Genomic DNA, 13,900 nt, shown 5'->3' on the forward strand with positions numbered 1-13,900 from the left:
AGTGGACACTGATGCCTGAATACACAACAGACTACAGTGGTGCCTTGCTTCTCAAACACCTTAGTTCCAAAACGCCAAAAACCCAGAAGTAAGTGTTCCGGTTTTTGAAGGTTTTTCGGAAGCCGAACGTCCAATGCAGCTGTCAGCTACTGTTTCCAGGGCGCCTACACCAATCAGAAGGTGCACCTTGGTTTTCGAACATTTTGGAAATCAAACGGACTTCTGGAACGGATTAAGTTTGGCGCTTTTGTATTTGCTATTTTGTGTTTTTGTTTTTGAGGCTTTTTTGGTTAGTTTGTTTTTGTGACTGTGTGGAACCCAGTTCAGCTACTGATTGATTGATTGATTGTATGACTGCGGAAATGCATAAAAGCTCCCCATCCAAACAATGACTATCATCAGTGCAGGTAAGATTTTTTTAATTTTTTTTTAAATCATCTACAATGCTGTCTTATTTATTTTATAGTACAGTACATTTTTTGATGACTGTTAATGACTGTAGTTGGTCTTACAGGAAAAAGCAAGGGGTGAGATGACTAAAAATAGCTTTTTAGTGGTTAAGAAAGCCCAACAGAGACTTCATCTCTTCAGAGTATTGCGAAAGAAAGATGTCAATCAATATTTGATGATCTCCGTCCACAATAGAAAGTGTCCTTTCATACTGCATCACAGTGTGGTACGCTGGTTTGACATCAACTGATAGGAAGTGCCTACAGAGGGTGGTGAATACAGCACAAGATATTATGGGCTGTCCCGTGAATCTGCTGGATGAAATAGCGGAAGAATGTTGCCTCAGGAGAGTGAGGAAAATTCTCAGAGATGATTCACACCCTGGCCAGCACTTTCTTGATCTCCTGCCCTTAGGCAGAAGATATAGAAGCATGATTAGTCGCACCAACAGGGTAAAGAACAGCTTCTATCCGTGGGCTGTTAGACTGCTGAATGAAAAGATAACAACAGGGCAACTGACTTTTGGGTCTGGTGGGTGTGCGTCAGTAAACGAGGGGAATTAAGACTAAGAGCTGAGTGGGAGGTGCTCGTGTAATCTCACTGTATACAAGTTATACAAGTGACAATAAAGTATTTCAATTTCAATAATGAGATAAGAATCCAATGTCTCTATTCAGACCAGGTCTCTCCATGGTTTTAAGTTTGGTAATAAGTTGCAATTCAGCAACTTCTCTTTCCAGTCTATTTCTGAAATTCTTTTGTAATAAGACAGCTACTTTGAGATCTTGTATAGAATGTCCTGGGGGGACTGAAGTGTTCTCCTACTGGTTTCTCTGTCTTGTGATTCTTGATGTCAGATTTATGTCCATTTATCCTTTGACGTAGGATTTGGCCTGTTTGTCCAATATAGAGAGCTAAAGGACACCACCCAATGCAGTTGTCGGCTATCGTTTCAGGGGCCCCAGTGCCAATCAGAAGCCGGGCCTTGGTTTTGGAACATTTCAGAAGTCAAACAGATTTCCGGAACGGATTAAGTTTGGCACTTTTGTTTTTGCTATTTATTTTGTGTTTTAGTTTTTGAGGCTTTTCTGGTTAATTTGTTTTTGTGATTGTGTGGAACCCAGTTTAGCTACTGATTGATTGATTGATTGATTGAGTGAGTGAGTGACTGCGGAAATGGATAAAAGCCCCCCCATCCAAGCAATGACTATCATCAGTGCAGGTAAGAATTTTTTTTAAAAAAAATTAATCATCTACAATACTGTCTTATTTATTATATAGTATAGTACATTGATTATTGCTTTCATTTTATGGACCAGTGGTCTCGTTAGATAGTAAAATTCATGTTAAATTGCTGTTTTAGGGGTTGTTTTTAAAAGTCTGGAACGGATTAATCCATTTTGCATTACTTTCTATGGAAAAGCACGCCTTCGTTTTGAAATGCTTTGGTTTTGGAATGGAATTCCAGAACAGATTAAGTTTGAGAACCAAGGCACCACTGTATTTGCATTACTCCTGAAAGGCACACATCATTAAATCTCAATTTATCTTCGTGGAGTACACCAAAGTGGTGCTGGGAAAGCAATGGACTCCACAGATGTTTATCTTGCTAAGAAAAGCAGTGATTTAAATGTTTGTGTGCCACTCAGAACTGATAGAAAAGCATAGACGTTTTGTAAATAGTTTTCTGTACCCAAGGCCCAAATATCAAAGTCCTTAAGCACATTTTGTGGTCTTTACCTCTCATCTGCATTTTTCTTTTTCTTCTTCTTTCCTTTTGTTTTCTTGTTTGCAGCATCTTTTTGCTCTTTGCTGGAAACAGTTTTTCCTCCCTTATTCTTGCCTTTTGCTGTTTCCTCCATTTCACTTTCTTCATCTCCATCAACATCATCCCCCGCTTTCTGATTTTTCTTTTTATTTGTTTTCTTCCTCCTGGAACTCTCTCCATCATCCTCATCACTTTCATCATCAGCATCCCTCTCATTTTCTTTTTTTGTTGCCTTAGCAGTTTCCTTTGTATTCCTCCTTCTGACTATCGTTTCATCCTCTTCCTCATCTGTATCTAAGGGAGAAATGCTTGTTTTCAATAAAACTCCCATCAGTTAATACGGAATAGCCTACTAGTACAGACAAGTAATCAGATGCATGAATATACATCCTCAATGACTGTCGTGGTCTCTGGATCAGCCTGGTTTTTGTATCACACCACTATAACAAACTTGTGTATCTATCCTAACAGTCAGTCAAGTGCCCTAAAGGTTAATAATACTATTATTTCAAGTATGTTAGGGGAGACTTTTAAGACATTCACATAGTAGGCAATACCATGGGTGAGTCCCTTATAGGAAATTTGTGGATTTTTTTTTAAATTGCTAATTAGAATAACTGAAAACAAATAGAATAGACAACATAAACAAAACAAACAAACAAAAAAACAGCCACAAATGAAAAAGGAAAAATATCAATCCATAATATAAAAGTCCAAACAAAGTTACATATAATCTTGACTTCCCTCCACCCGTATATGACTTCCTTCTCTCATTTTAAGTTTGATTGTTGTGTTATTAATATTAGTTTACCTTTATACCTCTTATAACCAATTCCTCCTTATCTTTACCCTGCAAACTTCATTCATTGCATATAAATACAGTGGTGCCCCGCAAGACGAATGCCTCGCAAGACGGAAAACTCGCTAGACGAAAGAGTTTTCCGTTTTGGAGGTGCTTCGCAAAACGAATTTCCTATGGGCTTGCTTCACAAGACAACAATGTCTTGCGAGTTCCTGCTGGTTTTCCCCCCTCCCTCCCTTTTCTAAGCCGCTAAGCCGCTTATCAGCTGATCCGATCAGCAGATAAGCCGCTAAAAGCCGCTAATAGCGCTAATCCGCTAATCCTTCAATGGGCTTGCTTCGCAAGACGAAGAAACCGCTAGACGAAGAGAATGACAGAACGGATTCTTATCATCTTGCGAGGCACCACTGTATATTTATACCAGAACAATATTCATATCGTATACCCTTGACCGAAGAACGGTACACTCCTTCTATCTGGGAGGGTCGTCCTCTTCCACCGAGCATGGAGCTTCGGGAGGGACGCACATGGAGCGGTGAGGGAGGAAGGGAATCTAGCCAGCCAGATCAGCTGAATCAACCCTGGCGATCAATGGGGTGACAGATGTCTCAGCCAGATCGCCCTCACATCCATATTTTTCCATATACTCCTTTACACAATCCCACTCTATCACTTTTTGGTCTGTTTATACTCTTATCACTGCCGTAAGTCTTGCCAAAACTATAAATTTGTGAATTTAGTACTCCATTGCAGCTCCACTTCCATGCTTAGCCCTCCAGTATGGATTTAGTAGTTCACCAGTGCCACAGCACAAAAGTTTTGATGCAGCATTACGAAGAACTCCCTAACTGTAAGTGGAGTTCATTGGAATCAGCTGCCTTTGAGTGGTGATGGAATTTCCTTGCTCTCAGGTGAACGGGTGGGGATGCGTCTGATAGGTTGCTTCAAGTCCAGCACACCTTGATTCTTCTTTTGGGATGAAGTACAGTAGACCCTCTACTTACGGCCGCCTCTACTTGGGCCCAATCCAAGTTGTGACCGCGGCAAACCCGAAAGTAAATGCCGGGTTTGCTGCGATTCGTGCACGTGCATAAGCGGCTTCTGCTGTTTGTGCACACGCAGAAGCGGCTGCCGTTGTCTGCACATGCTCAGAAGCATGCTGCCGCCGAATGTGCCTGCACACAACGGTGCTTCTACTAGCGATCCGGATTAACTTACGGATGGACCTCCAGAACTGATTACGTCCATAAGTAGAGGTTCCACTGTAGATGATCTGCTGTACCCCTTCCAAACCACTGACATTGTCATTTACACTAAGAACGTTTGACTCAGCCCATAGAATAGAATCCCACTGATCTAATAGGCAAAAGTACTTCTCGATAAGAACCAGAGACTGTGTATTAAGGCAGAGGTAGCCCATGGGCTGTGGGACGCGGGTGGCGCTGTGGGCTAAAGCCTCAACGCCTAGGGCTTGCCGATCGAAAGGTCGGCGGTTCGAATCCCCGCGGCGGGGTGCGCTCCCGCTGTTCGGTCCCAGCGCCTGCCCACCTAGCAGTTCGAAAGCACCCCCGGGTGCAAGTAGATAAATAGGTACCGCTTACCAGCGGGAAGGTAAACGGCGTTCCGTGTGCGGCTCTGGCTCGCCAGAGCAGCGATGTCACGCTGGCCACGTGACCCGGAAGTGTCCCCGGACAGCGCTGGCCCCCGGCCAATAAATGTGAGATGGGCGCACAAACCCCACAGTCTGTCAAGACTGGCCCGTTCGGGCAGGGGTACCTTTACCTTTACCTTTTAGCCCATGGGCTAAAGGAATGCGGGTGGCACTGTGGGTTAAACCACAGAGCCTAGGACTTGCCGATCAGAAGGTCGGCGGTTCAAATCCCTGTGACGGGGTGAGCTCCCATTGTTTGGTCCCTGCTCCTGCCAACCTAGTAGTTCGAAAGCACATCAAAGTGCAAGTAGATAAATAGGAATCGCTCCGGCGGAAAGGTAAACGGCGTTTCCGTGCGCTGCTCTGGTTCGCCAGAAGCGGCTTAGTCATGCTGGCCACACGACTGGGAAGCTGTACGCCGGCTCCCTCGGCCAATAAAGCAAGATGAGCGCCACAACCCAAGAGTCGGTCACGACTGGACCTAATGGTCAGGGGTCCCTTTACCTTTACCTTTTAGCCCATGGGCTGCATCTGGATCTGCAATTTTATTTTTCTGCTCCTCCAGTTTGTCACTTTGATTACGCCTATGGCCCTGCATTGTTAAGCCATAATGTCAAAAGGCTGTGTGGTTTTGTAGCCTTCCAAGAGCCTTCCACCCCAGTTTTTAGTTTAAAAACCATTTCCATTTAGACAAAAAACAAAAAAACTTTATGGGTCTTCCATTATCATGCCATGATGCCAAAAAAATGTTTTGTGGGCTCCTAAGGAACCCCCAGATTTGTCTGTATTTTACAATTCTTATTTCCCCCCTAATAATATAAATATGTTTATACTGACCACCCCATGAGTTCCCAGCTGCAATTGTGTGACGCCAAAACATTTTCATGGAAGGCGAAAGATTTATATGATCTGAAGAGAAACCAGAGCATTTTTGGACGCACCCCACCGCCACCGCCAGTTCCTTTTGGTCTCTCTTTTGGCCCAAACCGTCAGCCTGAAAAGGATTAGCCACCCATTTTAAGGCAAGCACACACACACATACACCCGACGGCTGGCAATCACTGAACAGTTGCTTATGTCACTGCCTGTATGCATCAGTTTATACACACTGCATGTAATTCTTGGGAAAATAAATTCTTTAACACCATTAAAGGCAGCTGCTATTAATCTATCATTTACCTTCACTTTCTGAGTCGCTCTCCAGTTGGCCATCTATCTCCATCCCGACTGCAAAACAACAAACGGAATGATCACGTTTATTGTTAGTACTTCAGCCAAACAGTAGATAAAAGGGGGTGGGGAAAACATCTCCTAACTTTGGGCTAGAGAAAATAATAATAATAATAATAATAATAATAATAATAATAATAATAATAATATTTTATTTATACCCCGCCCTCCCCAGCCGAAGCCAGGCTCAGAGCGGCTAACAACAGTAAAATAATATAACATTCTAAAATCATTTCATTATAAAATCAGTTCAAATCAAATCAAGTTTAAAACCATATACAATTCTATTTTTAACAGTGTGCAAATTACTGATTTTCCTTTTTCTTGCAAAGGAATCTCAAATACATATTCATTGAGCATTGGGTATGAATTTAAAGCCAAGTTATTTCCCACAAGGTCCAAGAAATGGTGACCAAATACAGGTGATTCCATACAAACCATCTTCCATAATGACCTCTAATTCACATTTCTCCTTCTTCTTCTTCTTCGGCATCTTTTTCTCTCTTGCTCGAGGATATTATGGCCACCAGTTATATATATGCAGTTGCGTGCTAGGCTGCCTTCTTTGACTACCTACTGCTGTTCACAAAGCACTGCCGTCAAGTCAACTTGCCACTACTAGTTCTCCCAGACATTGCTCTTCTGCTACACAGCCGCTTCAGCTTACAGACTGCCGGCTGAGAGGAGATTCGCGGTACCAATCCTATCCAGCCACTTTCAGCTCTGATCTCTTTTCGACACGGAAAGCACCTGTTGGCATTACATTGCACAACATTACTTAAACATGAAGGAAAGCCCTTTGGAGAATGCTCTGCAATGTCTTTGGAGAGCAATGCAAATTCTAGTGTACACAGCACTGTGATGGCTTGAGGCTCTCATTCATGGCAGAAATGTCTGCCAAACCCTTTGCGAAACTTGAGGTGTTCCTGGAGGGGCCGGGCCCATGACTCACAGGCCCCAGATCTTTTTATCTAAGGGTTTCCAATATTCCTGGGTGAATTATGAAGAAACGGAGCATATGGAGGGTATTAAATGAGCATAATGGAATTGTTCCGGAGCAGAATCTGTTGGAAAATTGGGAGCAAATGAACAGATTTGGGGTGATCTGGTTGGCATTCAAATTAAAAGAAGAATTTAGTGGGCCACAAGAGTACTTCAACACAGAACCCTTGGCCCACGCATTGAATTAAATTTCTGTATCACAATTTTTTTGTAATATAGTTAATATTGAATATACACAATATTTTTAATTGAATATATATAATTAATTACAAAATATGAAAGCAGGTGAAGACTCAAGTGATGTCGTACGTATATGTAGCCATCATAGGAGCCAACTCCTAGTTGCTGATGTCCCTTTGGCTCCTTCAATAAAATATTTGAGGGGGCTGCCCCCAAGTTGATGGGCATTGCCATTCAAATGGTGTGCGTGCACCACATCTTGGGATCAATTATGTGGGGTGGGGCTTACCTGCTCCCCCCATATGTTATTGAAGTTGGCATCCCTGGTAGTCATGCCATGTTTCAGTGCCATCTGTTGGCACTGAAAGCTATTGCTTCTGATACCGTACTCAAGGTACCCAAAGATGATCATACATTTTTTCTAATAGTTTACGTTGTTGCTGAGGACTGCTAAAAAACAGGCCTCGTGTGGCCCAAAGGCTGTGGGTTGGACCACCCTCTGTTACACCATCCTTGTGCGGCCTCCTGGAAGCAACTGGCTGGCCTCTATTGGAAACATATTGCTGTGTGGCAGATGGATTTTTGAACTGATGGAGCAGGCAGGAATCTTCTTATATCCTTTAAATCAGGAGTCGGCAAACTTTTTCAGCAGGGGGCCGGTCCACTATCCCTCAGACCTTGTGGGGAGCCGGACTGTATTTTGAAAAAAATTAAAAAAATGAATGAATTCCTATGTCCCACAAATAACCCAGAGATGCATTTTAAATAAAAGCACACATTCTACTCATGTAAAAACACGCTGATTCCTGGACCATCTGCAGGCCAGATTTAAAAGGCGATTGGGCCAGATCCGGCCCCCGGGCCTTAGTTTGCCTACCCATGCTTTAAATGATGCACCCTTTGTATGGTAGTCCTTCCTCCATGGCACAGATAGATGGAAATGTAAATATTCTGTAGAATCTGTCCAGGCAAGATAGAAGACATGATGGTGCGTGAGAGCAGGAGAAAGAAAGGGGTATGATTTAGCCAGGGGCCACTGAAGCAAAAAATAAGGCAAGACAGAGAATCTGCATTAGAAGATGGGACATACATGCTAGGGATTGCTTAATTAGAATTCAATGAACAATTTTTTCTCCCTCTCCCCTCATCAAGTACAGACCTTGGGGTCTATGCAGACCCACATGACAGAGAAGAGGCCATGTCTGCAGTAGTGAGGACTAGTGGTTGTTTGTCAAAGGAGACCTAGAAGATTGATCTCCTAACCCACAGGAGTCCATAAGGTCTCTCACCTTCGTTTTTATTGCCTCACACACCGCCCAAAGCTGAACGTGGCTTTGTGAAACGGTTCCCCGTTTATTCCCCTGCTCAGAAGGAGACCCTGCCCGAAACCTTCCACAGATAGTTGGTACAGATTTATGCCTTCAGTGTGGCTCATAATTTTACTCACCCGTTTGTTAAGCGGCGAGCATTTACATCTTCTGTTTTTTCCACTCAGCATATGGGATTAGTTTTCCTAGGAGGATAAAATGTCTTGCTGCTTTTCTTTCTTCCTCAGAGTTATGGGCTGATAACTTAACAGATTGCTTTTTTTGCCTCCAGAGCTTGCTCTGTGCAAGATATAAATTAGTAATGTGCAACTGCGAACCTAAACAATTACTTATGTAAATGTCAGACTAGTGCGCAGAGCATGAACAATTTGCAGGGCTGTAGCAAGGCATTGGGGATGACTGGACTGGATTACATAGTGGGCGGATCGGAGGGTGGCAAGAAACCACCTCTCTTTTTGAGTGGACACCAGCACTTTCCAAGTTACCTTATGATTTTTAATAAATTTCAGACATAAGGGTTTTCTGACAACTTTGTACCCCCTCCCCTTTACGTTGTGTTAGCAGAGAAACTGCAACTGGATCCTGAAAGCACACACAACAGACTCCTTAATATTTAACCAGATAGTGTTGCCTTTCTTTCTTCGTTTTTGGTTAACATAAGGCTTTAGCTAATTAATCCTTGGGTTACGTTTATTCAACATTCAGCTTGTCTATAAATAATCCCTAGCTGAGCAGGTTTCCCAGTGCTAATACTTGATTCCTGCATATTCACAGAAATATGCAGCTCCTTTTTTTCCCTTTTGCTCATTAGACTTTCAGTTGTTGGTGGTAGTTATATGTTCCAAGTACGCAGTCTGAAGTGCAGGCGTTTGCCTTGAAAGCCCTACAAGGCTTAAGAGCTATGTACCAGAGGTTAGAGTGGGAGGTTGTCCTCTAGGTCCCTGAGATAAATTGAGACAGAGAGCCTTCTCAGTGGTGGCACCTCATTTTTGAATTTCCTCCCTAGAGGCACCTTTGTGGCACCACCATTACTACCTTTTCAATAAATATTACACACACACACACACACACACACACACACACACCCACACACCCCCACACACCCCTACCCACCCACACCCACACCCACACACCCCTTGCTTTGATTGATCATCCTGGAAGCGTTGCCTGACTGTACATAAATCTTTAAATTGAGTGATCAATTAAATACTTTGCTAGGAAGAAAACGAAGACTAGTTTGAAACCAGTCAAATTTTCCAGTGCACCGCCATCTGTATGTGCTTAATTTGTTTTAAAACCAAAGTGCCGTAGATGAAGGCGGCCCCACAAACTCATTCCCTATCTTGGAAGCCCTGCTGTCATACGTATGTGCGTGGACAAAGGGCTAGTTGTGGTAAAGGCATTTTTCCTGTTCCCAAAGTTCCTCCATATTATTTCTCCTCTTTCAGCCTTGCCTCAGCCACCTTCTGTATAGCTCCCACGAAGCCTCGCACATAGAGAACAATTCCTAAATTTGTCTCATGAGAACCATGGGACAAATTTATTAGATTCTGGCTATGTTCATGCACACAGACTGAGGCCTATAAACAAGTGTGATGCTGCTGTCAGTGGTGTCTCCATTCTGAGACTTGTTTTGAGAGCTTAAGATAAAAAGTGCTGCTCCATCTGATCAGACTTGATCCATCTGGTTCAATATTCTTTTTGCAGTTATGGCCAACCGGATGCATTTTGGAGCACACAGGCACCTGGAGATACTATCATGGACTATAGCCAGCGACAGACCTAGAGGCCATTAATTTACCTAATCATTTTTATAAGCTACCTAACGGCTTTAATATAAGTGCTTGGAACTCCCATATAAATGTGTTAAATTGAATTTTCTCTTGATTGGGGAAAAAAATGTCATTAAGGTCCAAACCACATGTTTACTAGCAGTCCCTCCAAGTGCCCCTATTTTCCAGGGACAGTCCTGGATTTAAAGAAGCCGTCCCGGTTTCTGAGTTGATCCCTGAATGTCCCGCTTTCCCTAAGGACATCCCTATTTTCATCAGAGGGTTGGAGTCATGCTGGAGGGTACGGAGTTTTGCCACACCTAAGTCAAGGAAATAAGTAACTATACAACCTTTAGAAGACAGCTGAAAGCAGCCCTGTGTAGGGAAGCTTTTTTTTTAATGTTTGATGTTTTATTATGCTTTTATATATGTTGGAAGCCACTGAGTGGCTGGGGCAACCCAGTCAGATAACCAGTGTATAAATAATAAAAATATTATGATGATGGAATAAGGTAAAGGTAAAGGTACCCCTGCCCGTACGGGCCAGTCGTGTCCGACTCTAGGGATGCGCGCCCATCTCGCTTAAGAGGCCGGGGGCCAGAGCTGTCCGCAGACACTTCCGGGTCACGTGGCTAGCGTGACGAAGCTGCTCTGGCGAGCCGGCACCAGCGCAGCACACGGAAACGCCGTTTACCTTCCCGCTATAAAGCGGTCCCTATTTATCTACTTGCACTTAGGGGTGCTTTCAAACTGCTAGGTGGGCAGGAGCTGGGACCGAACGACGGGAGCTCACCCCGCTGCGGGGATTTGAACCGCCGACCATGCGATCGGCAAGTCCTAGGCGCTGAGGTTTTACCCACAGCGCCACCCGCGTCCCTATGATGATGGAATAGGATGTCCCTATTTTCATCGGAGAAAGGTTGGAGAAAAGATATATAGCATGTATCTTCATAGGTAGCTTTTTCTGACTTAAATACAAAGCCATTTGGGCGTGTGTCTTTTTTCTAGAAAGACAGAATATGGCTCTACCATTGTTATAGATTCATACTTATGTTCAGCTGGAGACATGAGAGAACATTAGAGTATCAGTTTCGATGTAAAAAACAAAACATTTCCCCTCCTTAACATAGGGAAGGAAAGCTTGAAGGCATACCCTGAACATATGCCCACTTCTGTAAAGTGAATTTTGGGGGGTGTCCCCTAGCAACACTCAACAGCTTTAAACTACAGTTCCCAGAATTTTTGGGCCCCTTAGAAAACTTTCCATATGATCTAAACCACCCACACTGGGCAAAAAAATCCCTGCATTGCAGGGGATTGGACTAGATCAGCCTTTCTCAACCTTGGGTCCCCAGATGTTGTTGAACTACAACTCCCATCATCCCTAGCTAGCAAGGCCAGAGCTCAGGGGTGATGGGAGTTGTAGTCCAACAACATCTGGGGACCCAAGGTTGAGAAACACTGGAAGATGGTCCTTGTGGTCCATTCCAGCTCTCCACTTCTATGATTCTGTGATTCAGGCACTGAATAGAATGGCTTCACTAAGAAAAAATTAAAAAATTCCTTCCAGTAGCACCTTAAAGACCAACTAAGTTAGTTCTTGGTATGAGCTTTCGTGTGCATGCACACTTCTTCAGATACACTGAAACAGAAGTTGCCAGATCCTTCTATATAGTGAGAAAGTGGGGAGGGGTATTACTCAGAAGGGTGGTGGGAATGGGAGATTGGCAGATAGCTGAGATGATCCTGTTGACGACTCTTAACGACTGCAATAGGTCTTACAGGAAAAGGCAAGGGGTGAGAAGGTGAGAAATGGCTTAGTCATGTATAATGAGATAAGAATCCAATGTCTTTGTTCAGACCAGGTCTCTCCATGGTTTTGAGTTTGGTAATGAGTTGCAATTTAAGGTGCTACTGGAAGGAATTTTTTTATTTTGACTATGGCAGACCAACACAGCTACCTATCTGTAACCTTCACTAAGAAAGCAATTAAGAGCTCCCTCTTGTGATGGCAAATTTCCATAGCAAAGACCTGCTTGCAAAGAGCCCTGTGTTCTGCAATGATAATCCTGGATTTGTTCCCTCTTCTTGCAGAGCAATGTGTTATTCTCCTATCAGGACACCTACTGGGTGTGTTAGAAAGTTGGTGGGGCTCTTTAGGTGATTGACAGCGGGACAGCCTAGGGGGAAAAGTGTTTTGAGCCGCTGGGAGAATCAGTTAAGCCCTATTCATGCATTGAAAGCTGCTGGCAGAGCTCACCTGCCTCAGTTTCGAACATCCACATGTTGAGCGTTGATGTCTAGAAAAGTCTGCATACATAGATGTCTCCATGAATTGGGGCCCTGTACAGTCAGGGGTTCAGCTCACTGGAAGCCCGTGTGTAGACAGTCCCCCCCTGTTCAACCATCCACACCAGACCCATGTAACCTTAAAAGTATGGCCAACTCTTTGACTCCACTGCCCTTTTCACAGTGTGGACCCATTTTATGAATTAGCATAAGTGATGCGGGAATCCATAATGGAAGTGAAGTTAGAATCTGGGGGGAGGGGAGGAGAAAGAAGAAAATAGATGGGGACTTTTCAGTTGTTTATAGTCTCAGAATTTACAGTTAACAGGTTTAAAAATTCTGGATTATGTGTTTGAAGGGAAGAGTTAGGCAAGCTGTCTTATTTTTCTCCCAATATAAATAGAAACTTCAAGAGCTGGGAATTTTGATCACAGACTGAGACAGATGTCACTTCCTGGGCATATATTCAGTATGTGCCTTCAAGCATCCATTCCCTATCTTAAGGAGAGAGAGAATTTTATTTTTTTACACGGAAACTGAGACTAGTATTCTCTCATTTCTCCAAGCACAAGTATGGATCTGTAGTAATGCCCATTCCTTTTTTCTTTTCTTTTTTTTTTTGTGTGTAATATAACCTCACTTAACAAATAAAGAAAAACCTCACAACTTAGGGTCCCACAAGAGTTTTTTTCTTCCAATAACTGCTACAAATACTGTGAGGTCTAAAAATATGTTATATATTGCCGTCCTGACCATAATACAATGCTTAGCTAGTTTCTGAATTCTGTGGGTGGATCATGTTTTTGTGATGCTTAAGTCCAAGGTCATGTAATTTTACCCAGTAGTTTTACTATCCACTCTACACATTAATCACAGGTAAGCTGCACTAGTCAATTTCTCTTAGCCACTCCAGAGTTAGCATCTTTGCTCAGACACAAATATATATATATATATATATATATATATATATATATATATATATGCAGGTTTTGGTGTCTTCGGGTGTCTTCCCGTGTAAGAGTTGGGGTGTCTGTGCGACGTTTCGACGAGGTCTCACTCGTCATCTTCAGGCTGGTGCTTTCGGCTTCTTGTTACTGGAACAGAGCCAGTAACAAGAAGCCGAAAGCTACACATTAATCCACTCTACACATTAATCACAGGTAAGCTGCACTAGTCAATTTCTCTTAGCCACTCCAGAGTTAGCATCTTTGCTCAGACACAAATATATATATATATATATATATATATATATATATGCAGGTTTTGGTGTCTTCGGGTGTCTTCCCGTGTAAGAGTCGGGGTGTCTGTGCGACGTTTCGACGAGGTCTCACTCGTCATCTTCAGGCTGGTGCTTTCGGCTTCTTGTTACTGGAACAGTTCCAGTAACAAGAAGCCGAAAGCACCAGCCTGAAGATGACGAGTGAGACC

General features: G+C 43.2%; 2 protein-coding genes across 2 annotated transcripts in view; both read right to left on the minus strand.

Annotated features, from left to right (window-relative positions):
* Positions 1-13,900, minus strand: part of LOC309515845 (transmembrane channel-like protein 2) — a gene marked incomplete at its 5' end in the record, with an annotated part of 162,722 nt that overhangs the window by 67,146 nt on the left and 81,676 nt on the right. The window lies entirely within an intron of this gene.
* On the minus strand, positions 1,691-6,835 carry LOC309515629 (uncharacterized protein). Its single transcript, XM_082193603.1, has 3 exons — positions 6,340-6,835; positions 5,851-5,898; positions 1,691-2,512 (listed from the first exon to the last, which is right to left on the minus strand). Exons 1-3 carry the CDS (start codon positions 6,392-6,394, stop codon positions 2,187-2,189), a joined length of 429 nt encoding a protein of 142 aa, XP_082049729.1. The 5' UTR covers positions 6,395-6,835; the 3' UTR covers positions 1,691-2,186.

The sequence above is a fragment of the Podarcis vaucheri genome (assembly GCF_965113315.1).
Source record: "Podarcis vaucheri genome assembly, chromosome: 12".
Lineage (NCBI taxonomy): Eukaryota > Metazoa > Chordata > Lepidosauria > Squamata > Lacertidae > Podarcis > Podarcis vaucheri.

What these genes read in the sequence shown, in the direction of transcription:
- LOC309515629 (XM_082193603.1), bottom strand. Translation starts at nt 6,394, where the DNA reads ATGCCGAAGAAGAAGAAGAAGGAGAAATGTGAATTAGAGGTCATTATG. An exon ending in AGAGGTCATTATGGAAGATG is followed by an intron (nt 5,899 to 6,339) that starts GTTTGTATGGAA and finishes GTTGTTTTGCAG; the next exon opens with TCGGGATGGAGATAGATGGC. An exon ending in GAGCGACTCAGAAAGTGAAG is followed by an intron (nt 2,513 to 5,850) that starts GTAAATGATAGA and finishes TTTCTCCCTTAG; the next exon opens with ATACAGATGAGGAAGAGGAT.